Genomic DNA, 23,514 nt, shown 5'->3' with positions numbered 1-23,514 from the left:
TACCAGACGACATTTTCAGAAGATGGGCCTTGGAAATTTGGCTGCCTCACTGCCTTGCTGCTGGGCACTGACAGGGAATGGTGGTGGTGGGAGGCTGGTGACATAAACTCTACCTAGACCCAGGTGGAATTGCCAAGGAACCATGTGAGTGGAGACCCTGCTTCCAGATTTCTGGGCCTTGCCATGCGGCTGTCCTACCCAGAGGTGGAATTCGAGTTCAGCTGGTGCATCAGTATGCATGTATGGCTAGTGTTTCTCACTGTGTTGGGATGGGTTTGAGACTGCACCTCTTGACTCAGCAGGAAAATTCAGTGCTCCATTAGTACTGTCTGCCTTGGGAACACAAGGGGCAAGTGTAGTCTGTGTGCCACATACTTGAATTTCCAAGTAAAAACCAGCATTTCTCATTCAGACCATACTGACAGGGCTCTTGTCCTCCAAAGCAACTCCAAGTCATTTACCACATAATGTGGGCTAAATTTTTTTCAGAAAATGTCAAGAAGTGAATCTCTACCCAAAGGGCTCTGGAATAGTATTGCCCTATGTTATTCCATTAAATTATTTTCTTTTCAAAATAAAAATTTTTCATTAAAAATACATGCCCAGAATATACAAGAGTCAGAAGCATAAAATCCCCACTTCCCTACTCTTCCATTCTGCTCAGCCAACTAAGTCCTATTTCCAAAATTAGCCATTTATTTTTACCAGTTTCTTATCTATCTTCCAGAGATTTCAGTGCATACACTCTATATGCATATAATCTTAAAACAAAGAACAGATTGTGGCATACTATATGAACCACTCTGCATTTTACTGTTTTTCTCTATCATTCCATATCTAGCTGCCTCATTATTTTTACTAAGGATTTCTGGATGCACCATGCCTGATTTAGTTGGTCTCTGAATAATGGAAATTTATGTTGCTCCCAATATTTTGTAATTAAAAACAGTGCTTCAGTGCATATCTTTGGCATTGGTCATTTTCTACATGTGCAGATATTCCAAGAAATGGAATTGCTAGTTCAAATATTACCAAGTTTTAAAATGTTGACCAATGTGTCCTTGCACTGCGTATTAGAACATAGTTTTCCACACTGACCAGCTCGCTACCTGGCTCAACCTTTGCCTTTACCAATCTCAGTAAAAAATAATACATCGCCTTAATTTGCATTTCTTTTATTATGGATGAAGTCAAGGATTTTTTAACGTGTGCAACAGACGTTTGCATCACCATCTGCTTTGTGAGCTATGCGTTTCCCTTGCTTGAATTTTTCCTTCGACTTCCTTTGGTGTTTTCTTATTATTTGAGGGAGCTCTTTATAAATGTAGGAAACTACCCCTTCGTTCAGTGAGTTATTTATATATTTTTTTATCTTGTCCTTTGTCTTATATTTTATGTCTTATTTTTCACACAGAAAACTTTATTTGAAATTTTTATTCATTTTTTATGGCTTTATTTATTTGTTTTTTAAAACTGTGCTCTTTTTTCTTTTCTTTTTTTTTAAGATTTTATTTATTTATGTGACGGAGAGAGAGAGCACAAGCAGGGGGAGCCACAGAAGGAGAAGCAGGCTCCCCGTTCAACACAGGGCTTGATCCCAGGACCCTGGGATCATGAGCTGAGCCGAAGGCAGACACTTAACCAACTGAGCCACCCAGTCGCCCATTTTTATGGCTTTTAGCTTTGCGTCATAATTAGAAAGGTCTTCAGCATTCTGAGATGATAAAAATCTACACGATATGATTATGATAGGTCCTCCAGTTGGTTCACACATTGAGGAGATACTCTGATTTTTTGCCTTGGCAAATGCAGCCTCCACAGCATGGTGGAGATGCCTCTTGTCTGTGATCACCTAGAGGCCACGATCCGGCCTGGTAGGCTCTTCAAATTTCCCTGTTTCTTTCAGCATACAGACTTCTCCAGGAGTGTCACACCCCTGTGGTCAGGACATTTTGGGGTACAGTGGGCTCAAGATGCTTGGCAGACATTTAAAGAGCTTTCCCCACCTGTCTTTCCCAAGTGGGGTCCCTGCAGGTCTTACTAGTTCCATCCATGGGAACCCACCATGCCCCCAACCCACACCACAATTTCTGTTCATTAGCTGTAGTCTTGGCCTTCTGTTAATTTGAAGGATAAACCCTTTAAAGGTCATTTTTATGTAAAGAATGTGACTTTCTAATGCTTTCTATCACGTTCTTTGGGAGCTCCCACCAGTTCACATCAAATCCCCTAGAGGATAATGCCAGATGGCCCTATGGGGCTCTCTGGCTTGGTCATTGTTTAAACTGGCTCAATCCTCACTGTTGGTGATCCATGTCCCAGCTTTTGAAATCTGTAAACCAAGACACAAGAATTCCAAGGGCAGGGATGAGGCCCAGGGAAGGGATCAGTTGTACTTGGGACAAAGGGAAAAGAGGTGGGCAGCAACTGTGGGTTGCTTAGGGTGGTGCTAGTCTGTGACCTGGGAATGGGAGATTGTCAGATCTTCTCTTTCCTAATGAAAAATTTTCATTAGGATGGACCAGTTTGAGTCAAAAGATGTGGAGGTTTATTGTAAGGACTCAAGGAGACGAGTGAGGCTTTTTCTGGAAACCAGAACAAAGTCAGACAACCACTCCCTCTCCTCTCTTTGAGAGATGTTATCTCTTATCTGTTTCTGGCTTAGATTCTACATATGTGCTTGTCACTGTCTTCAAGGTAAGGATGGAAACAAGCACAGGGGACTAGGTGTAGAGTCAGCTGCTCTGTTCAGGATACTACAGGGACTGTGTTAAAAAGGGTGAGGGCTGCTAATCCAAACAGGTGTGTACACAATTACAGGGTACAAAAAGGTTTATAGGTGTCAGAAAAAATCTTCTGAGGAGAGTGGACCGAGTTGGTGCCATCCCCACCTCTCAGGAGTGAAGGCTCCTGACTAATTAACGTGAGGTGGAAGTACCACAAGGAGGGATAGTCAGCTAGGTAGGAGCCTGGGCTGCTGGCTGGTGGGAGGGGGTTGGGAAGTGAGGAAGGGGCAAAGAGAAGGAGGGAAGTCTCTACAGGGGGCAGCTGGATAGGAATTCCTCGGGTGGCAAGGTTCCCACGTAAGATCATATTTGAGTGTCTTTCCATATTTGAGTCTCTTTCAAGGCCCCGGGACTCTCATCAGTGTGGTAGGAATGGCTCACCTGGGGCCTCCCTTCTCCTTTGTTCTAGTTTGCTTCCTCTAGAAGGCTTAGTTTTGGCTTGACCCAAACTTCACCTTCCCAGGGTAGTGGTTGCTATGAAGCCAGCACTGGCTTTGAATACAAGTGCTTCGGACCCCTGGAGCCCAAAGACCGTCTCCATGTGTCTTGGTCCTTATTCCTGAGAGAGTCCATGGTTGGTGCTGCTTGGGGCAGGTGTGCATCGCTAGACCAGGTGGAAGTAGGCCAGGGGATGGGTCCTGGCACAGTCATGGGCCTGGGTCCCTTTCAAAGGATGACCCCTCAGTAGACAAGCACCCCAGGGGATCTGTAACACTTGGAGCTTGTCAGTTGGGTGAGATCTGCTATGGGCCTGAACTCCTCATTCAAGTGTAGTTTTTAGTTGGCTCATATATAAAATGGGACCAAGAAGGAAGGGAGAAAAAAGAGCAATTCTCAGGCCGGAGACATTTATCAAAGGCGGAGTAGTGCATCTGTCTGCAAAATCATACCTTTGGCAACATCTTTCTCCTTCTCTCCCCTCCCAGGTTGCTGCTTTAGGCAGTCTCTAGAAGGGGGACCATGATTTGTGCTTATATCCCTCCCTCCTTTCCTCCCTTCTTCCTTCCCCCCCTCCCTTCCTCCCTCAACTCATTAATCATTTCAGTAAACTGAGGGGGTAGCATGGGGATGGGGGACCATCCTCCACATAGAGGAAGGAGGGATACAAGCACCATTTTGATCTCCTGGTCGCCGGGTTTTTCCATGACCAGTGTCTATGGCAAAACTGCAAAAAAGGGAAATACCAAGAGGTGTTTGTCTTGTTGGTGTAAGTGAACTATTGACAGAACTCTGTGCATGGGTCTGAGTAACTTGTGGCTACTGCTGGAGAGTAGGCAGCTTCTTCGCTCTGTTTCTCTCTCTTCCTGTCTTTCTTCCTCTGTCTCTTTGGATCTCTAGGTCTCTGTCTATATCTCTGTCTCCCTCGCTCGTGCATGAATGCACATACAACTTTCTCTCTGCCCAGGAGGTTGAAGAGGTGACTCCAGGTCGAACCCCAGTGACTTTCAGTTAATGGCAATTTGGAGCTTTAGGCACTGCTGCCACTTTTGAGGTGGGGGCAGCTCCCCAAAGTTGGGTGGTGACTGACTGTCACAGGCTCTTATATGCTGTGCCTCACGGAGAAGTGGATAAAGGCCTCAGAGGGAGAATACAACAGCACGACGACAATCCATCTGTTCACATGTGGGCCCAAGCCCTGGCTCTCCTGCACCCCTGCTGGGTACTTCGGACAGGTTCTCAGCCTTTTTGTGCATCTGCAACTATAACATGGGGCTGAGATTGAGACCTACTTTTGATATCCTTGTGAGGGTTAAAGAACAAAGTACACAAAGAGCACGAAGCGCACAGCAGTGCATGCGCTCCAGGAACGGGAGCTATTGCCGGGGTGAAGCAGTGGAAGGTCAACCTGCACCTGCCACAGGACACCTGGGTGTGGACCTTGGGGCTTGGGTGGAGTATGCACACTCGGAGAAGAGTCTAGACCAGTGCTGCCTAATAGAGGCGTCAGGAGGGCCACACATGTAATTTAAAATTTTCTAGTAGCCACATTAAAAAGTAGAAAGAAACAGATTAAATTAATTGCAATATATTTTATTTCAAATATTCATAGTATATTTATGTATTTAAATAGAACACTTTATTTTTATATGCTGTTAAATATCACTTTAACATGAATCAATATAAAATAATAATATATTAGTATGAATGAGATTTTATAGTCATTTTATGTTTTTCATGAGTGCCTTCAAAATCCAGCAGGTAATGTATACTTAGAGCACATTGCAGCTCAGATTAGTCCGATGTGCCTAGTGGTTGCCGTATGGGGCAATGCAGGTCTAGACCCCTCCAGGAGGGGGGCGGAGAGAGGGAGAGAAAGTCCTGTGAGTAAATGTGTCGAGAGACCGGGGGTCATGCTAAACCGGATTCCTCCAAGTTGGAACTATGTCTTCAACGTGGGTTCCCCCACCTGTTTCTGTTTTTGTTTTTACCAGGACGACAAATGTGAGAACTCTGCCCTCCTCTCTAGGGCCAGGAACAGTCCAGAAGACTCAGTAAGTAGAAGCATTTTGCTGAACGGATTAGACTGAGAAACTACTTTTCCCTCCTTTTCAGCCTCCTTGGTCTCCATCATCAATCACCAGGACTGGTTTTTACCTGAAACTGAGCTTGCTGGAGGAGTAACTGGGTTTGAGGGGAATAAGTGTTCCTGGGCACTCGCAGAATTTCTATTAGGAAGCACGTGGGGCCAGAGTCTCAGCCCGTGGTACCTGATATGAAAGCTGAGCACCTCCCTCGGAGAAGGGCCGGGCCTACTTGGGGGATAGGTCTGGGGGAATAGCGACTGGTAGAGGGGCCATGGGCTGGTCTCTTGGCTTCTTGATGTGGAGACGGACCCCGCAGTGGTGGGAAAATGGAAGGAAGTTTAACATCATTTTATTGTTCCCATGATAGAGACAGGAATGCTTATGAGTGCCTTGAAGCCCCACATCATGGTGTGGGATTTGGGTCATTCGGGCAAAGGACTGTGGACGGTGCTAGATGTGAATTCCTGGGCCCCCTGCACGTGTCACCCAGGTGTACACAGGCAGTGATGCTCCCTGCACTTAGGGTTCCAGGAACACCCCTGCTTGTCCTCTCTGGGGTGTGGGAACGGTGTGGTGTAGTTCTAAAGTGTGTTCTGTGACTATGAGATGATCTCAAGGGGCACATAGACCTCTGTTGTTGCTGCTTTGTATTAGTCACGATGTGTTTGGTCTCATGAGTATCTTTATAGCAAGCGATACTGGCTTTCCATTTATGGTAGCAACATGAACATTTTTTTGAAAATATTTTTTGAAGATGGGAGTTGACTTAGAAAAGAGTACAAAGAGTTTGGAGGTAATATGTAGATATGGCAAGACATTTGTGGCAGGGATAAGAAAATGGCTGAGAGTAAATTCTTCAATCAAAAGATGTTCACGTGACCTTGGGCAGCATCCTTGTGTGCCTTATGTTTGGTGCGCTCCCAATCTATGCTGAAACTTGGTGCAGACTGGACAGTCAAAGGGCCCACTCCTTGGCTTCTGTCTGTTCCCCCAAAATGACTTTTGAAGTTGGGTTTTTATCATAAACTCATTGCCGAATCACCTGAAAGAAGTGTTCACCTGTGATGCTAAATGGAGGAGGAAGAAGATGAAAAATGATGAGAAGTGACAGTCACACAACTGGCTTTCTTGTCCCACTGTACATCTGACCAAGTGTTTCCTCTCGGTTCTGAGTCAGTCCCCTCAATGACCCCGTCAGGTAAATGCTGTTTCTGTCTTCATTTTGTGGATGAGGAAACTGAAACTCAAGGAAAGAACGTGCCCAAGGTCACACAGCCTGGCCTCCCCCCTGGCCGATGGTGTCACTGGGGCACAGTCCATAACTCCACAGCACATATGTGTAATAGTCTTCCCATTTTGTAGATGGGGAAATGATTGATGGATCAGGAAAGTGGATTTTATGTCTTGGCACATAAAAAAGTTCTCTGGACCTTAGTGGTTTAAAAGGACAAACATTATCTCACAGTTTCTGTGGGTCAGGAATCTGGGAGTGGCTAAAATGGGTGGTTTTGGCTCAAGGTCTCTCATGAACTTGCGCTGTCTTCATCCACCGGCTTGAGTGGGGCTGGGGAATCTACTTCCAGGCTGGTGCGCTTATGTTGTTCCTGGCGGGTGGCTTTAGCTCCTCTGTGGACCTCCCCATAAAGTTGCTTGAGTGTTCTCAGGACATGGCTCCCTAGGAGGGGGAGAGAGCAAGGCAGTATCCATGATGCCTTTTATGACCTCTCCTCAGAATTCATGTGCTGTTACCTCTGCCGTATTCTGTCCCTCATGCAAACCAACGCTGATGAAATTGTGGAAGAGGGCTACACATGAGTAGATACCCAGAGGAGGGATTGTTGGGGGCTGTTTTGGAGGCTGGCTAGCACACTTTGGATCATCTTAGAATAACCATGTCTTATAGTTGTACACAGGATTCTTGTAACCTAACACCAAGTCTATGAAAAGAAAACCTAAAGATACCAAACCCATTTTGCAGGTGGGAAAATGAAGCATGGAACAAGGAAATGACTCACCAGAGTCTTGAAGTTGGCCTTGCTATGCCGGAACTTTTAAAGAGAAGGATGGAAAAGTGGGGAGAAAACCCTCCGCTTTAATGCTCATTGCCCACAATAGGACCAAAGGTGGCTTGAGATCTCTCCATTTGTCAGGATCTTAGAAGAGCACCCTCTTGATTTTCAGCTTTGTTGGATTGGGTTAGCTGTTCCCTGGTCCTGAGCCCCACCTCATTAAAGCTGATGGGTTCTCTCTACTGGAGGCAAAGATGCGCTCCTGTTAGTTTCCCCACTGGAAGCTGAGGAACTTTAGAGGTTTTCTGAGGTCAACAACCCTAACCCACTCTTTCTTCTCCACCTCTGACCTTCACAGTGCTGCTAGTCTGGGTCCTTCTGGCTGGAATCCATGGGTCAGCTTCCCAGCCTAACGTGTCATAGGTAGGAACAGTCATTTTTGTGACTTCTGTTGGTGGCAGCATGTGGTGACCAACAATTCTGGATGGCAGCCTGTCTCACAGGTTTCAAAGCGTGAAACATGTTCACTCTTTGATGCAGTAGTCACACTTCTAGGAATTTACACCTTGGGGATGAATGGACGAGTATGAGAAACTGTGTTTGTATATTTGTTGAAGGATGATTGTGTTAGCAAAAAATAATAATAAAGATGCAGCCTCAATATCCATCAATAAGGAATTGTTTAAGTAAATTACATGCATCCATAAAGTCCAATCCAAGCTGCTGCTAGAATTTCGTCGTGAGGATTTATGTTTATGAACTTGGAAAGATGCTCATGACATATTGTTGAGTGAGAAATACAGCATATATCATATGATTCCAATTATGTGCAATTATATTCATATATCTCCCTTTCTCTGAATGCAGAGAGAGGTGTCAGAAAGGCAGATGGGGAATTCAACTAAATTGGTGGTTTTACATTTTTCTTTGGACTCTTCCAGTTTTATTTATTTTTTACAGTGAGTGGTTATTCTCCTTGATAGTAGTAGTAATAATAATAATGTTGGTAATGACTATTTATCAAACTAAGCAGTGAGTCTTGGGCTGTTAAGTGAGGGTACCCAGGGCAGCTGATGGTATTTTATTACAGTTTTATTCTTAATTGACATAGAAATGCTGCAGTCCCCTTGGAAGAGTGAAAATGAGGCTCACAAGACTGAAGTAGGGTCTGGAGGCAGACTTTTTTGGTCCTTGGCTGCTCCAGGGGCCAGAAAACCTTTGGCCTTGGCATCTCACCACCATTTCCATTCACCACTCATGGCCCTGCCCTGTGCTGCCACCCAGCTCCCTCAGTCCTGACCTCCAGCTTTCCACTTGGGTACCACCTCCCAGAAAGGTCCTATGCTGGATACAACAGGTGCCATTCTCTGGCATCCAGGATCCAGGACATAATGACAATGATAGCCAGCATTATTGGGCACCTAGGAAGTACCTGGCATTGTGCTGTTTCAAATGCATTATCTCTTCTACACCCCAGAGTTGCCCAATGAAGGAAGAACTGTTCCTACCCCCATTTCTGCAGCTGAGGGACAGGCTCATAATCTCATAGCTAATGAGTGGTGTTTCTGGAACTCAATCTGGTTTTGACTGTTTCCTGAGCTGGGTTGCACTGAGGATAAGGCCACCCGGTTTTGTTTAGTGGTGCAAGGAACATATCTGGGAACATTTTAGATGTGGGGTTGATTCTGGAATCAGCAGGTAAGATGAAAATGATACCTGGTCAAAGTTACCTGTTAAAGATAACTAGAGGATGCCAGGTTGGAGGCCTTTCTTCCCCTTGATACATCTCAGACAGCCGCCCTTTCTTTGAATATTAGAACAAATTGAGGTCTTTGCTTAGGTGCCACATGAAATGGTTGTGTTGAGATGACATGGTGGAGGCATGACATACACTTCTCTTTAAATATTGGGGTCATCTGTGGCCAAATGGTCGCATGACAGGGGACACTTAGGAAATGAAACCGAGTGAGAAACTGGCAGACTCACACTCCATTCTGGGTTCACTCTGGAAAAAATGTGTCCTAAAGTGGATGGAGGTGACCCTGCCCATGTGAAGAATGCTGCTACTCTCATTTTTTCTCTCTTGATTCTCCTGGAGACCTAGTACAGCTAAGTGGCAGAGGCCAAGTTTCTACTTTGGTCTGCTTCATTCCAGAGCTGTATTTCCTAACCTCTCTACTCTTTTGTAGCAGAAATACACTGTATTCCCTTTCTTGTGCTGTACCAAAAATTGCCAGAAACTTAGTTTAAAGCAACACCTATTTATTATGTCAGCTAACAAGTGTCAAGGGTCTGGGAATGCATGGCTGGGTCCTCTGATCAGGCTCTCACAAGGCTGCAGTCAAGGTGTCATCCAGGGCTGGGGTCTCATCTGGAGCTTGGGTCCCCTTCTGAGCTCAAGTGGTTGTCGGAAGAATTCAGTTCCTTGCAGTTGTAGGATGGAGGCCCTCTGCTCATAGAAGCTGCCTGCAATTCCCTGCCACATAGCCCTCTTCCTAGGCAGCTCACATCCTGGCAGCTTACTTTCTCAAGGCCATCAGGGAGTCTCTCCTGGGCAGGCTAGCCAGATGGAGTCTTACATATATATGTCCTAATATAATCACACGCATGGCATTCCATCACATTTTCTATCAGTTAGAGGTGAGTCATGGGTCCTGCCCCTACTCTAGTGGAGGGATGATCTATGGCATAAACCTGGGTCTGTCCACCCCAGATACTTGTTCATGAAAATCCTGAGACAAATCCAACTTCCTCCTTGTGTTGGGACCAAGTGCTCTGCTCCATCATCTTTCCGGTCAGCATCCTCCTCTTCCTCCCCCTGTAAAGGGCTCATAGCCCCCCCAGGCACCAGCCTCCACAGCAGTGCGGGACTTTCCAGCCTCCCTGACCCCCAGCCATCTGGGTGTCCTCCTCCCCATGTCTATTCTGTGGGACACTCCCTGCAGCAGCCTCCATAGCAAATGAATATTTAATGGAATGCTGCCACCTTTTGGAATTTAGCAAAAGTGATCCCTGTTGTTTAGAGGGATGGATGTGAAGGTCTAGGAAGAAAACACAGTCCTGTTCCCTTGTACACACCCCCACGCATGCACACGCAATCCCCCAGCCTTTATTTCCGCTGGTGATCAACTAAGATTTGATACCGGATTCCGGAAGAAAAAAAAAAAAAAGAAAAGGAGCCAGTTTCTTCTTGAGGCATGTTTGTTCTTCATTTATGCTCTGGTTCATAATCACTGTGAGTGCTGACAGGCCTGTGCCGTTTCACACTCTAAGAGGCAGCAGAGTGTATGAGCAGGAGCCTTGGTGCATTGGGCTGGATTTCGTCCCTGGCTCTGCCTCCAGCCCTCCAAGGATTTCAGCTTCCTTATCTACCTTCCAAATGTAGGTCTACCAGGCTCTTCCAGCTCTCAACCCCCTGATCCCAGGTTGCGATGTCTGTAACCAGGTATGGGAAATAGGTAAGACCGCATTTATAGATGCCAATCAAATAGGAGTGGTGCTAAGGCCATTTCTGTCCTCAGCAGGAGAGACTGGCACCATTAATTATTAATGATTAATAATTAGGGGACAGTGGCAGCATGGGTGCCATCCCAATGCCAGGTATCTCATGGGGACTCACAGGAGCCAACACAGAGCTGCCTCCTGCCCTGCCTCCCCTGATGCTTCCCTTCCTGTGTATTCAAGGACGTTGCTATCCTCCCATCCCCCAGCATCCTTTACATTTCCCTAGCTTACTCCCAGTTTGAAGTCACTAAAGTTTGTCCATTCTCCCCTTGGCATATCCCTAGCAGACCCACTACTCTGGTTCACGCCCTTGTTATGGCACATCTGGATTATATGACTACCTGTGACCAGTCCTTTGCTTTGGCTTTTCCCTCTTCAATTGATCAGCCTCACATGTTTGACCATGACTCTCCTTTTGAGCATGCTTCAGTAGCTCCATGTGATGTGAGAATAGAGTGCAAACTCCTCTGATTGCAAACTTGGCATTTGGCCCCCATCTTGCCATTCCTCTAGCCTTGGTCCTCCTGTCGCCATGCACCATATTCCCTGACTGTGGACCCTTGCACAGGTTATTCCCTCTGCTTGACTCACTGCCCACCCTCCCAATCTAAGTTCCTAACCATCCGTCAAGATCCATTGGAAAAGCCTTGTTCAAAAATTCTCCTAAGTCCTTCCATTGCATTGAATTTCTCCATCCACTGGATGCCCTCTGCCCTCCATTCCTCCCTCACCTCCTTCTTCCTCACCTCCCCTTGTCATCTATCCCTCTCTCATTCCCCTTCCCTTAAACTTTGCTGCAGTCACTGTTAAGAGTCAAAAGATACAAAAATGAAGTAGACTCACATCCTGCCCTTAAAGGGCTTGCAGTGAATGAGGGAATGAAAACAATGAATAAAAAGAAACCCATAATTGAGGCATAATCTGATTGCTCCTTAGTGGAAACAATACAAAATTCACTGGTGGTACGAATAGATGATCAGAGAAGGCTCCATGGAGGAAGTGACACTTAGAGTCTTGATGGGCAAGGAGGATCCTCAACACCAGTTGCGGGGGCCAGGGGTGCTAGGGACCACCATGGGCATGGACTTCAGTCTGATTCAAATTCTAGAGGAGGGCATGTTGGAGAAACAGGCATGCCTCGGTGCTTCATGATGGACACAAGTCGAGGTTTTGATGTGATTGATGTGGGGCCACAGAAGGGTTTTAAGCTGGTGATTGTCTTGATCTGATTTGCATTTTAGATCTCCGTGGGACCTGACTTAGGAGCTGAGTGACTGGAGGAAGCCTTAGTCCCTCTTGGGCATTTTTCACTCCTCCACCCCACCAGAGCAGGCCTCCGGAGCAGAGGGGTCACCAGCTCGGCACCCAGGCTTCTAGGCACGCTCTGCTTCTCATCGCTAATATGCCTTTCTAAAGCGTCTGCTCGGCAGAAAACCAAGTGTGTGGACGAGATAACAGCATTAAGAGCAGAAGGACAAAGCTGATACTCGGGGCAGTGAGACATGGAGGCTTAAATTCTTTCCCTTCAAAATGTCGCACATGATTTTGGCCACGTGATCCTGATTAAAGCAAGCCAGGCTTGCTAGGATGAAATGCTAAGTGGTGCTTGCGACCTCAGGCACAGGGAGTGCAGAGGTCTGCTGCTCTGATGAGCATCCCTGCCATTTCTCCCCACCGTTTTCTGCCAGATAAAAGAGGGAAATCTATTTAGCGATTTTTCCAAATCCCTGAGGATGGTTGTGCCCCCTGGAGACACAGTGATACTGACAGGTTTCCAATGTTAGATCCAACTTCAGGTTGGGATTGAGGGTCTTGTATTCTCCCCACCTCCTGAAGGAGTGTCTAAAATACAGTGGGCACTCAATAAATACTTGTTAACAAAATTAATGAGTGAGTGAAAGAGTCAGTCTCATTGATTTGGAGCACCCCAAAAGGCTTCTTTGTGCCTCTTCCAAAGTCAGTATGTTACCTCCCCCCAACTACCCTCCTCACTTTTGTCACCAAAGATTGATTTTGCTCATTCATGAACTTGATGTAAACCCCAACAATAAAAGTGCATCTGCCTTCTTCTCTTCAGCAGCATCCCCAGGACGTCCAGCTATGTTGCTGCATGTATCAGTAGTTGCTCCTTTTTAAATTGTTGAATTTAAACTGTTGAATCCTGTTTCATTGATTATACCATCATTCTCTGGAATTGTTGATGAGCATTTGGGTTGTTTTCAGTTTGGGGGTATGTGTACTCTTGTACCCATTGTTTGGTGGACAGATGCACCCATTTCTCTTGGGACTATGCCACGGGATACATTCAGTCACATGATAGACACGCGTTTAGTCTTAGTAGATGCTACCCCAAAATTTTCCGAAGCAGTTGTACAGATTACCACTCCCACAACCAATGAATATGAATCTCCCTTGCATGCCCTTTAAATGCATATGTTGTGAGTTGTCACAATACCCCAGAGGGGCAGGTGTGGTTATTGCCACCCCCAGTTCAGAGGGGCACACCGAGTGTCTGCTAACTCGGTGAAGGCTATATAGGTAGTCAGTGATGGTGGGAGCCTGAAGCAGGGGTGCCTGCAGGACGGCAGCAGGTCTTAGGCACTGTATACCATGGATTGTGAGCAAGCAACTCTGCCGTGGAAATCCCAGAGGGCAGTGTGGTGGAGTGTTTATGTGAACCTCACTTGTGAACCAGAATGCAGACACTGACCCCCAGCTCTGCCACTTCCTTCTTGTGTAAGCCCGGGCAAGCAGCTGGACCTCTCTGTGCCACACTTTTCATGTTTGTAAAATGGAGTTGATAAATCAGGTTGTTGTGAGGATTAAATGAGTTAACATAGGTAGAGCCTTAGGGGTGGGCACTAAGGAAAGGTTAACTCATTAGTATTCAGCTCTGCCCAGTTTGAGTGCTGGACTTAGCTCCTTGGGGAGGAGGGCTGCCTCTCGGCCAGCTCTAATAGTTGTCAGATAGGCTACATGATTCTCCACCCCTTACCCTCCCCCCCCCAGAAGGGAGCTGTCTCCTCATGAAATCTGGAATCTAATTTTGAGCCCCGATCATCGGTTTCACAAAGCCTGCTGGGGTGCAGCCTGACTGGTCCCTTCTGAAATGAGTCTCTGCTCTTTACTGCCCCTAATAAGAAATGTGGTCTGTTTGCTCAGGGTTTTACCCTTTATAGAAATGGTCAGATTTCTTTCTTCTCCACATCTCCATTCCGTAAATCCATGCCAAATATTGATGTTTGATGACTACAAATATCACACATAGCTTTTAATCAAGAGAGACGGAGGGAAGATAAGGGGAGTAAATACGTCTCTGTAAGGTAGTTCAATATTCTCTGTAACGATTTTGCTAAGAAATAAAATGAGTGGAGGGGAGGAGGTAGGGCTCTGTGATGTGTGTCAAGATGGGCTGGACCACCTGGAACATGCTGGACCATGCCTGGGCCCGCACTCCCAGCCCATGGTTTGGATTTAAGTTAGATGTTCATTACCTGGATCGGTAGATGCTATCTCATTTTACAGAAAGGAGAGATGTATTTTAAAGTGAATTTCCAATATGCCATCAGTCTATCCCATTACAAGCAAAATACATTGAGCCAAATTCTGTCGTCTGTTGTCGCTTGTCTGAGATGGGAGTAGAATGTAATTGCCTACCATTGCCAGCTCTAGAGAGATGTCAGCCTGCTGGAGGCCGAGGGGAGGTCAGCCTCTAGACTTTTGCCCATCAATGTTGTATTTCCCTCACATGGGGACAAAGGGCAATAGTATGATCCTGGAAGGTTGGTAGGTGTCAAGCACTGAGAGATACTTGGTCTAGTTACTCCAGGCCAGAGCTTGGTCAAACCAAGTGAGACCTCTCGATCCAAATCCAAGCCCCACCCATAAGGAGGCCCCCCAACAGCTCACTGCTACCCCAGCACCATCCTAGTGCCTGTGTGTTGTAGGAGCTCAGACCATTCTACTGGAATGAGTGAGCGAATGAATGAATGAATTGGTGGGCCTCCCTCTCCACCAGCATCATTGTTGCTGTTTTGTTCAGCTTCTACTTTGGCATTTCTTATCCCTCAATAGCCTTTTGCTTTGTATTTTGATAATCTCAACTTTTTCTAATTGACAAAGATGATCAATCTCAGAAACCAATGTCAACAAAAACCAGTGACCTACCCATCCATTCACCCATCCATTCATCCACTCATCAACCATACATATCTATCAATCCGTCCATTCATTCATCCATCCAATATTGTGCACCCACCATGGGCCAGGCCCCGTGTAACTGCTGAGGCTGTAGTAGTAAGCCAAGACACACCTGGCTTATCTTCCTAGAGCCTACAGTCCAGTGGGGAGACAGAGATTAAGCATACTAGAGGATAATCATACTAGAGGATATCTATAAACAGAGATGAGTGCTCCATAAGGAGGAACATGGCTCTGGGACAGCCTATTACAGTGAAACCTGGTCCAGATGGTGGGTATGTCTGAGGTTTCCCCAGGAGGACACTCATGAGCTGAGGTCTTGTGGCAAGGGCAGGGAGTAGAGGATTCCACACAGAGGGGGCAGTGTGTGTAAAGGTCCAGTGGCCAGATCATTTCCAGGCACTCTCATAGGTCATCGAGAGTGGCTGGAACTCAGAAAGGGATGGTGGGGTATTCTAGATGAAGCCAAAAGTGTTGACAGCATCAGCCCACATGGGAATTCCAAGCCATGGGGAGGACATTGGTCTTTTCCTCAAAGGAATGGAAGGTTTTGAAAGGTTTTACAAGAGGTGATCTGATTTGCATTTTGTGAAGATCCCTCTGGCTCCTTTGAGGAACCTTGGCTGCAGTGTGGGGGAGGGGGAATCTCAGAGTCCACGAGATGGAAAACAGCTGGTGCCGTGGCAGTGGTCCGCCTTCCTCAGGCTTGGGCAGCATCTCCACCTGTCATCCAGGTGGATTTCCTTCAAAAGTCTCAGAATACCCACAGGCTCACAGTACATTTGCATTTGCACAATTGAAGATGGGTTCCCCAACATAAGCCTTCCAGGTTCTTGGCAGAGGGAATGTCAATAGACATATTTTTGTACAAGGGCTGCAGCATGACCCCCATCCCACCCCATGCATACAGGGATCTTCTGCTTACTTTCATATCTGCCAAGCCTGCTGATGGAGCCATGTCACAGCTCAGGATATGACTCCCAGAAACTGAGGTTAAATTGTCTAAAGACCGGGGGGGAATGAGGGATGGTGCAAATGAGGAGATTTTCATTCTTAGATGTCTGTGAGCTGCCAGTGACACCAGAATGTCACATCCAGTTCATGGGACCAGTTTGGACTATCGTTTTGTGGGAGGAAACCATTCAGTACCAGGGCCATACTGGTCCTGTGGAACTGTGTTGATGGGGCTGGGATCCATAACCATGTGGTGGCATTGGGAGAGTATTTGGTACCAGCTGCTTCTTTATATATCTCCAAGTTAGAATTCTTGCCTTATATTTATTTTATGCCCCAAATCAAAGTAGATGGGGTCATTTTTTCCCAGGTGTCATCAGACAACTGGATTCATGGATGGGCATCTGAAATCCTTCTTTCTGATCCCTTTTTCTCCTCTCCCCCCCTGCAGGATTCCAGGATCCCATCAGCTCCCCAAAATTCCCCCTTCAAGGGGGCTATGGGAGGGAATGTCAACCCCTGTAGGAACTGTGAGAAGCAAGTTCAGCCTTTTTTACACTAAGATTGGCCACCTCTTTTGAAAAATTCTTGTATTTTCTCATGCCTACCAGGTCTCTTTTCTATCTTATCAAAGATTCTCTCTTGGGTTGGGAATTGGAGGTCAGAAAGGAAACTCTATTCTGTTACATGCAGCCTGGGAGTTACATTTTTTTTTTCAACAACTGGAACTGCAGATGTCTTTAAACCAGAAGAAAGCAAATTTGGGCATGGGTTAAAAACAAACTCCATCTCCCTCCAGGTCTCCCTTGGGGACTGTGCAGGAGGGCTCTGGACAGTTGGGGGTGAATTTTCAGTGCAACTTTCACCTTTCTGGTTTTGCTGCCTGAGTCCACAGGGATTTCATAAACATTATGTTGCTCAATTTCGGTTCAATGGCATGGAGTCGTTCCAATGTGTTCTAATTACTCAGACATAAATGATTTCTGGTGCACTTTAAATGATTTCAGATGCACTTTTGTCTATCAGGCTGCTGATTTATAACTCCCTGGGACTTTGATGTTGTGCTTCATTGATTTCTTTTAAGGCTCTTCAGAGGTATATTTATTATAGATGATACATTTCCCTGTTCATTTGCTCCATAATTCTGAAACACTCTCATTTTCCACTTGTCAACACTCCATCCCTACCCCCTGCACTTACGCTGTCCCAATAGCAAGAAGACACATTTATTGAGTGCTTGCTGAATGCAGAACCAGGTACTAGATGCTATGGGTGAGTGGAGATACACAAATTAAACACACATTCACATTTCTTCCAGTGGCATCCTTATCATTTAGACAAAGGGACAGCACACACATAGATTCATTGATGTGACAGGAGAGAGAGAACACAGGGAGGCCACTGTGGTTAGTCCATGAGCTGTGAAAGATGCTTGGAAGAGAAGAGAGATGAGAGATGGGTGGGGTCAAAACTTTGTGTCCAGTGATGGTCCATGGGAGTGGTGCTTGGCCAAGACAGCTGGCTATGGTCCTGAGGATGTGGTGGGAGTCCCAGCTTAGTCCTGTTTTCATGGGTCTCCATCTTGCCATGCAATGATCTCTTGAGCCTTAGTTTTCTCATCTGTAAAATGGAGCACATCCAATCTTGTTGGTTAGGCTCTATGGATTGGGCACTTTGAATGTACTAGGCAGGGGCAGATCGATGTTGTGTGGGACCTGAAGCTTCATAAGTTTTGGGAGGCTTTTAGAAAACCCCAGATTCTGAATGCCTGGCTAGGTCTCTGCCCCACAGTGGAGCCCACTAGAGTTAGTGCTGTGGTCTTCAATGGTTTTTAAGCATTGGACTTGTTTTCTTACCAAATTATTTGTTGCATGGATGTCCGGTGTGTAAGACAGATAATAGTGGAGCTTCTGTGATTGGGAACCTTTTCTTTCTCCCTGAGACTGGGGCCTGAGGCATCTTCAGAAAATGTGTTCTGTAACTGGTCTTGATAGGGAGGCAGGATCTGAACTCAGCCCTCCTCCCCATTCCCCACTCTGGATGTTTCTTTGGGATTGCCTGAAAGACTAGCCCTGTGTTGAGAGGGACAGCGTGGCCCCACTTTATGGGCGGTTCTTGCCACCACAGGCTGATCCCAGGTCTCCCAGGCTGGCTTCAGGCGTCTTTCAGTGACAGGATACTTTTCTTCCCTGAAGTGCAAGCCTCAGGTTCCAGCCGCTGAGAACCAGGGGAAGGGACAATGAGGAGTATGCGCCACCTAGTGACCATTTCCAGGAGCTGTCACTCTCAGAACCGTCTGGGGAGGAATCTTTATCTCTGGGCAAGGTTGAGTCTGGGAATGTTGTTCCGCAAGGTCCTGAAGCCGCTTTTGGAGAGGATGTGGCTCAGATCTGCATCTTGCTGCCTTAGAGCAGGAGTAACTCTTGTCAGACTGCCCTTGATTCTCCTGTGGAGACTCTGCCATTGTGAATATGGGCTCCCAGAGAAGTAACTGCCTCCCTTTTTCTTCTTCCCTTCACCATCATGGTCCCCCCTCCCCTTTCTGGTTCTACTTCTTCCCTCCCTTCCGCCTCCCCCTCATATCCTTCTCTTTGGTGTCCCCCCCTCCTCCCTCTCCCCTCCCTGCCTCTTCTCTTCTTTCTCCCTCCTCCCACCACCCCTACTAGCCCCTTCTCCTTGTCCTCTTGCTCCAGATCCTTCCCATCTCCTTCCTCCCTTCTTCCTTCCCTCTCCTCTTCTCCTTACTTTGGCTCAGCCAGCCTTCTTTTAACTAAATAGATCTTTTGGGGGTTCTGTATTGGTCCAGGTGCAAGCAGGGCAGTTGCTGAGTTAGAGGTAGGCCATGAGTCCCAGCTGTGGATGGTAAGGGGTTGAGATGGCTTGCCTTCCTTTCTTCCTTCCTCCATGCATTTGTGCATGCATGCATGCATGTATGCATTCATTCGCTTATTCATGAGTGCATGCACAGATTCAATAAGTACATTTTGAGGCAAACTATGTGTCAAGCATTGACAGACTCCATGCTGGCTTTAACCCCTGGGCACTTAGCACATGCCATTCCTCTCTATTATCTTCCTGGAAAGTTCCAACTCACTTTCAAGACCCAGTCAAACATTGCCCTGCAGACTAAATTGTGAGCCTCACCCCCTTACCCATTAGACCTGGGGTCTTTGGAGAGCTTTTCCTTCAGTCTCCTTAAAGCCCAGCCCACAGGTTCCCAGCACTCGAACTCAGCCTTACATTGAGTCAAAACCCCTGAAGCTGGTTTTTGTCTGCCCCGGAACTCTGTGTTCTTCAGTGATTATGCTTGTTCCTCTCCCAGAGGGTATCCTGTACACAAAGCATCCCTAGAAATCCAGAAATCTTAGCACTAACAACATGAGAAAGGCCGATGGAAATGTTTTCTGTATTCTTGGGTTCTACTAATCACATTCTAATAAGTTTTCTTTATTCCTAGGAATTGAGTAAAAATAAGTTGTTTCCGAGGACTTTATCCTGGATGTCTTGTCTTGTGTTTTGGTTTTACTTTGTTTCTCTTCCTCTGTATTCCCAAGTTAATGCTGGGAAGGGGGAAGGTAGGTTTGTAGTTATGTTTGTTATTACAGAGTACGGTGAGATAGCCTATTATAAAATGGAGAGAAAGGATGATGGGAATGTCTACACTTTGGCTGCAACATCTTACAGGGTTATCTTCGGCATTGTGGAAGGTACCACTCTCAACTGAGGCTATCATCCAAACTCTCAGTGTCTAAGCTCTGGTATGCACTAGGTACTCAATAAATGGCTGGCAATTTAAGAAAAAATCGAGATTTAACTTACATACTATAAAGTACAAATCTTAATGTACAGGGCCATGAATTTGTACATATGCATACTTCCTGGATGCCATTAGCCAGATCAAGAAACAAAACCTTTTCACACCTCAAAGTTTCCCCTGTGCCCCCTGCAGCCAGAACTACCCCTACCCAGAGCCCCCACCACTCCACTCACTTCCTCCTTAGATCAGTTATATCTGCTTTGGAACTTCATAAAAATGGAATCCTGACAGACTCCAGTCAATGTCATGCCCATGAACATCATCCATGTTGCAAATGGCTGACAGATTCGCACTTGGGTATTGAACGAATTGTCCACATGTTGGCCTTCTCATATGGGTTGAGTTGAAGCCTGCTTAGGAGGTTGAATCAGGATAGTTTCAGTTGAAGAGCTTCTTCTTACCTTTAACATGGATTTTGCTGAGTCCTAGCACCCGTGTGTGTTGGATCCAACACTCAGTTTCCCATTGCTGCCAGGCAGGATCATGGGTCCCAAGAACCCAGTGTGGGACGTTGGGTCACCAGTGGACACTAGCTCCTCCATTTACTTGTTCCACATGATTTCAGGGAGTCTGGGCTATTTAGAAGGCATCTAGCTGTCACCTGTGGACAGGACATGATGTCTAATATATTTGTAGTCACTGTACGTCTTACCTGAGTGGCATCTGTGCAGGAGCCTCATGAGGAATTTGACTGGTTTATGAACCATCCCAAGGGGTCACCTGTGAGGCCTTAGCTCTGAGGCTGTGTTCATTCATGGAAAATACTGTTGGCCCCACTGAGGAGTCTGCAGGATGCCCAGTGACATGCCTTCCAGGCTGCTGCTGCAAACACTAGGGTGAGGTTACCACCTGGAACAGATGGCCTAAATTCCTGGACAGGAAATACCCACAGGGGGACATGTTCAACATGAGATTAACAGGCTCTAGAGGGGAGGCTCAGGGACCTGGGGCTTGGACTAGATTGCTATTCGAGGTAAGCTCTTGATTTCATGACCTCATCTCTTGCCCCAACCCCGAGACTTCACTCACAATCCAGGTTGTTAACACTGAGAGATCTTATCCTGTTAGCCTTTCACTTGAAAGAAATTGGATTGAAAATCTCGCCAGACTGCCTCCGGACAGAGCTTTTCCATCAGCTGTGAATGACCCTCCGGCAGGGAGAGTTGCTTTCCTTTACACACCAATAGTAGGTGACAGAAGGGGGGGGGCATTCCTCTCTGCCCGGCTGCTGTCAGAAACTCTTGGAGAGGGACCCCACTGGGAACTCACTGTCTGACCCATGACAAGGCCTGAGAAAGTCACTTCCCCTCTCTGTACCTGGGCTCACCTCCATTACATGTGCTTGTCCCTTAACAGAGTCTCATGGAGACTGTCAGAGTGGAGCAAATCACCTGGGAACATGGGGATTCAAACCCTGCTCCGGGTGTCTTGGGGAACCTCAGGGATGGGTTTGCCTACTCTCCAACCTCCAGTATTTTTACTGTGCCCATCTTGCTTTTTAGTAAATTTCTGTATCGTGTGGTAGATTCCTGGGGTATATTAAAAAAAACTATTAAACTCCCCAACACCTGAACTCATGAAACCTGATTTGCTGCCCACTCTGTCCCTGGCCTGGTCTGCTCTCCTGATCCAGCAAAGAGTAGCAGTGTTTCAAGTAGGAAAATGGTGCTCAAGCTCTGTTTCTTTGGACATCACAGACTTGGGAGGATTAAGTTGGATTTTATCCAACTGGTGGCCTAACAGAGGCTTGGCCTCCCCCATGGATTGGCGATCATGTCAATGACACTGAATTGAGGGCGAGATGGAGGCACAGAGGTGGGGTACAGACTTCAGCTGGGCCCAGTGCATATTTCCCTATCCCAGTGTTATGTATACAGATTCTTACAGGCCTATCAACCCAGTGTGTCAAGGAATAATTTAGGAAGGGGAGGATCTAAAAGATACCATGATGAAAGGGACACTCCAAGCTAAGGACTTTCTCCAACCCCTGCTGAAAAAGGGACTGGGCATTAACTCCAAAACCACGTAAAGCTATTATACAGGGACTGTATTAGAATTTTATACAAACATGTATATGTCCAGGTTCATATTTATGCGCCCAAGCGTTCTCATTTCTGTGCTGAGGAATGAGGCACAGAGATCCGTGGAAACTTCTTAAGACCCAGAGCAGCTGCCAGGAACCAGTGGTCTAGTGTCTCATGGGAAAGATGGGGTTCTTTTAACAGCTAAGAATGTGGCCACATTTTGAAGGTAAATATGGCCATGGGGAAATAAAATTATCTGGGTCATCTGAAAATTTTCTAGAAGTACATGGATCCCAATTTCCCAAATATTCCCTTTATTCCTGAAAAGTATATTCCTAAAAAATGAAGACATATGCAAATTAAGTTTTCCCCAAAGCTCTTAGCAACCTTTGCTAGTTTACTGGCCCATTCTGGCTTTGATGTTCCACAATGAGAGCTGACTTAAAGCCCTAGGATGGCAATTGTCCTTCATGGTTTATAAAGGCTTTTGTTTAAAAGAAACAGCTTTATTGAGATAGAGTTCATATACTATACCAGTTAGAGTGTATAATTCAATGGTCTTTAGTATATTTAGAGTTGTGTAACCATCACCACCATCAACTCTAGAACATTTTCATCATCCCCAGAAAGAAATCCCACACAAGGCTTTTGAAGACCATTCTTACAGAACCCCATGAAAAGAGCAGTGTGGACAGTTTCCACCCCACTTTACAGATGGGCAAACAAAAGACTTGGGGGAGTTTAAGATTGGCAAAAGAAGCTTAGGGGAAAAATTTCAGTCCTTTTTAATACTGGAAGGTGCCAGTAGGTTCCTAAAAACAAAGATTCAAGTCTCTGAGCTCCCAGGGTTTCTTAAGCTCAGGCTTCTCTCCCTCTCCCCTGACCTGGGAGGCAGAAGGACGGTGGCAGAGACGGACTGTGTGGGTAATGGATTCAGACCTCCACTCCCTGACAGGCTGTCCCTGTGCCAACTTGCATATGCTGCAAACCTGCTGACTTGGACACAGCTGCCAATGCAGGGTGACAGAACCTGGGGCTTGCCTCAGGGACCCTTCAGGACCTTTACTTTGAGTGCTAGGTGGCACTGCCGAGCTCTTATTGTGGGACAGGAAGACGGAGGGAATTGCTTGTTGAATGGCTCTGGGAGAGAAACAGGCCTTTTGATGACAAAGAGATGGACCAGTAGGGTAATCCATAGCCAAAGAGCAAAATGGCTTAGGCATCTGCAGGGATTCTTCCCTGATTGGGGACAGTGTGATTGAGGGTGACTGTGGTGCCAGAGAGCCTGGCACAAGAGACTATTAGCCATCAGCTATCATGGGCTACTGCAGATGATATTTTAAATGGGATTCAGGGACACTACACATAACATACTGAAATGGACCAAACCTTAGATATTTGCATTTAAGCCATCTTTCTTTCTTTTCTTTCTTTCTTTTTTTTTTTTTAAAGATTTTATTTATTTATTTGAGAGAGAGAGAATGAGAGAGAGCACATGAGAGGGGGGAGGGTCAGAGGGAGAAGCAGACTCCCCGCCGAGCAGGGAGCCCGATGTGGGACTCGATCCACGGACTCCAGGATCATGACCTGAGCCGAAGGCAGTCGCCCAACCAACTGAGCCACCCAGGCACCCTCTTTCTTTCTTTCTTTCTTTCTTTCTTTCTTTCTTTCTTTCTTTCTTTCTTTCTTTCTTTC

General features: G+C 46.3%; 1 protein-coding gene across 6 annotated transcripts in view; it reads left to right on the top strand.

Moving 5' to 3' along the window:
• The window catches only part of RBFOX1 (RNA binding fox-1 homolog 1), a 1,962,285-nt gene that overhangs the window by 261,959 nt on the left and 1,676,812 nt on the right, over positions 1-23,514 (top strand). For all 6 annotated transcript variants that reach the window (XM_081820076.1, XM_081820073.1, XM_081820077.1 and 3 more), the window contains exon 2: positions 5,219-5,278. In XM_081820076.1, the coding sequence (XP_081676202.1) occupies positions 5,219-5,278 (60 nt within the window). The remainder of the gene's footprint in view (positions 1-5,218; positions 5,279-23,514) is intronic.

Source organism: Leptonychotes weddellii, chromosome 5, assembly GCF_054177405.1.
Source record: "Leptonychotes weddellii isolate Sample4059 chromosome 5, ASM5417740v2, whole genome shotgun sequence".
NCBI lineage: Eukaryota > Metazoa > Chordata > Mammalia > Carnivora > Phocidae > Leptonychotes > Leptonychotes weddellii.
This window is presented reverse-complemented; position numbering and strand designations above follow the sequence as displayed.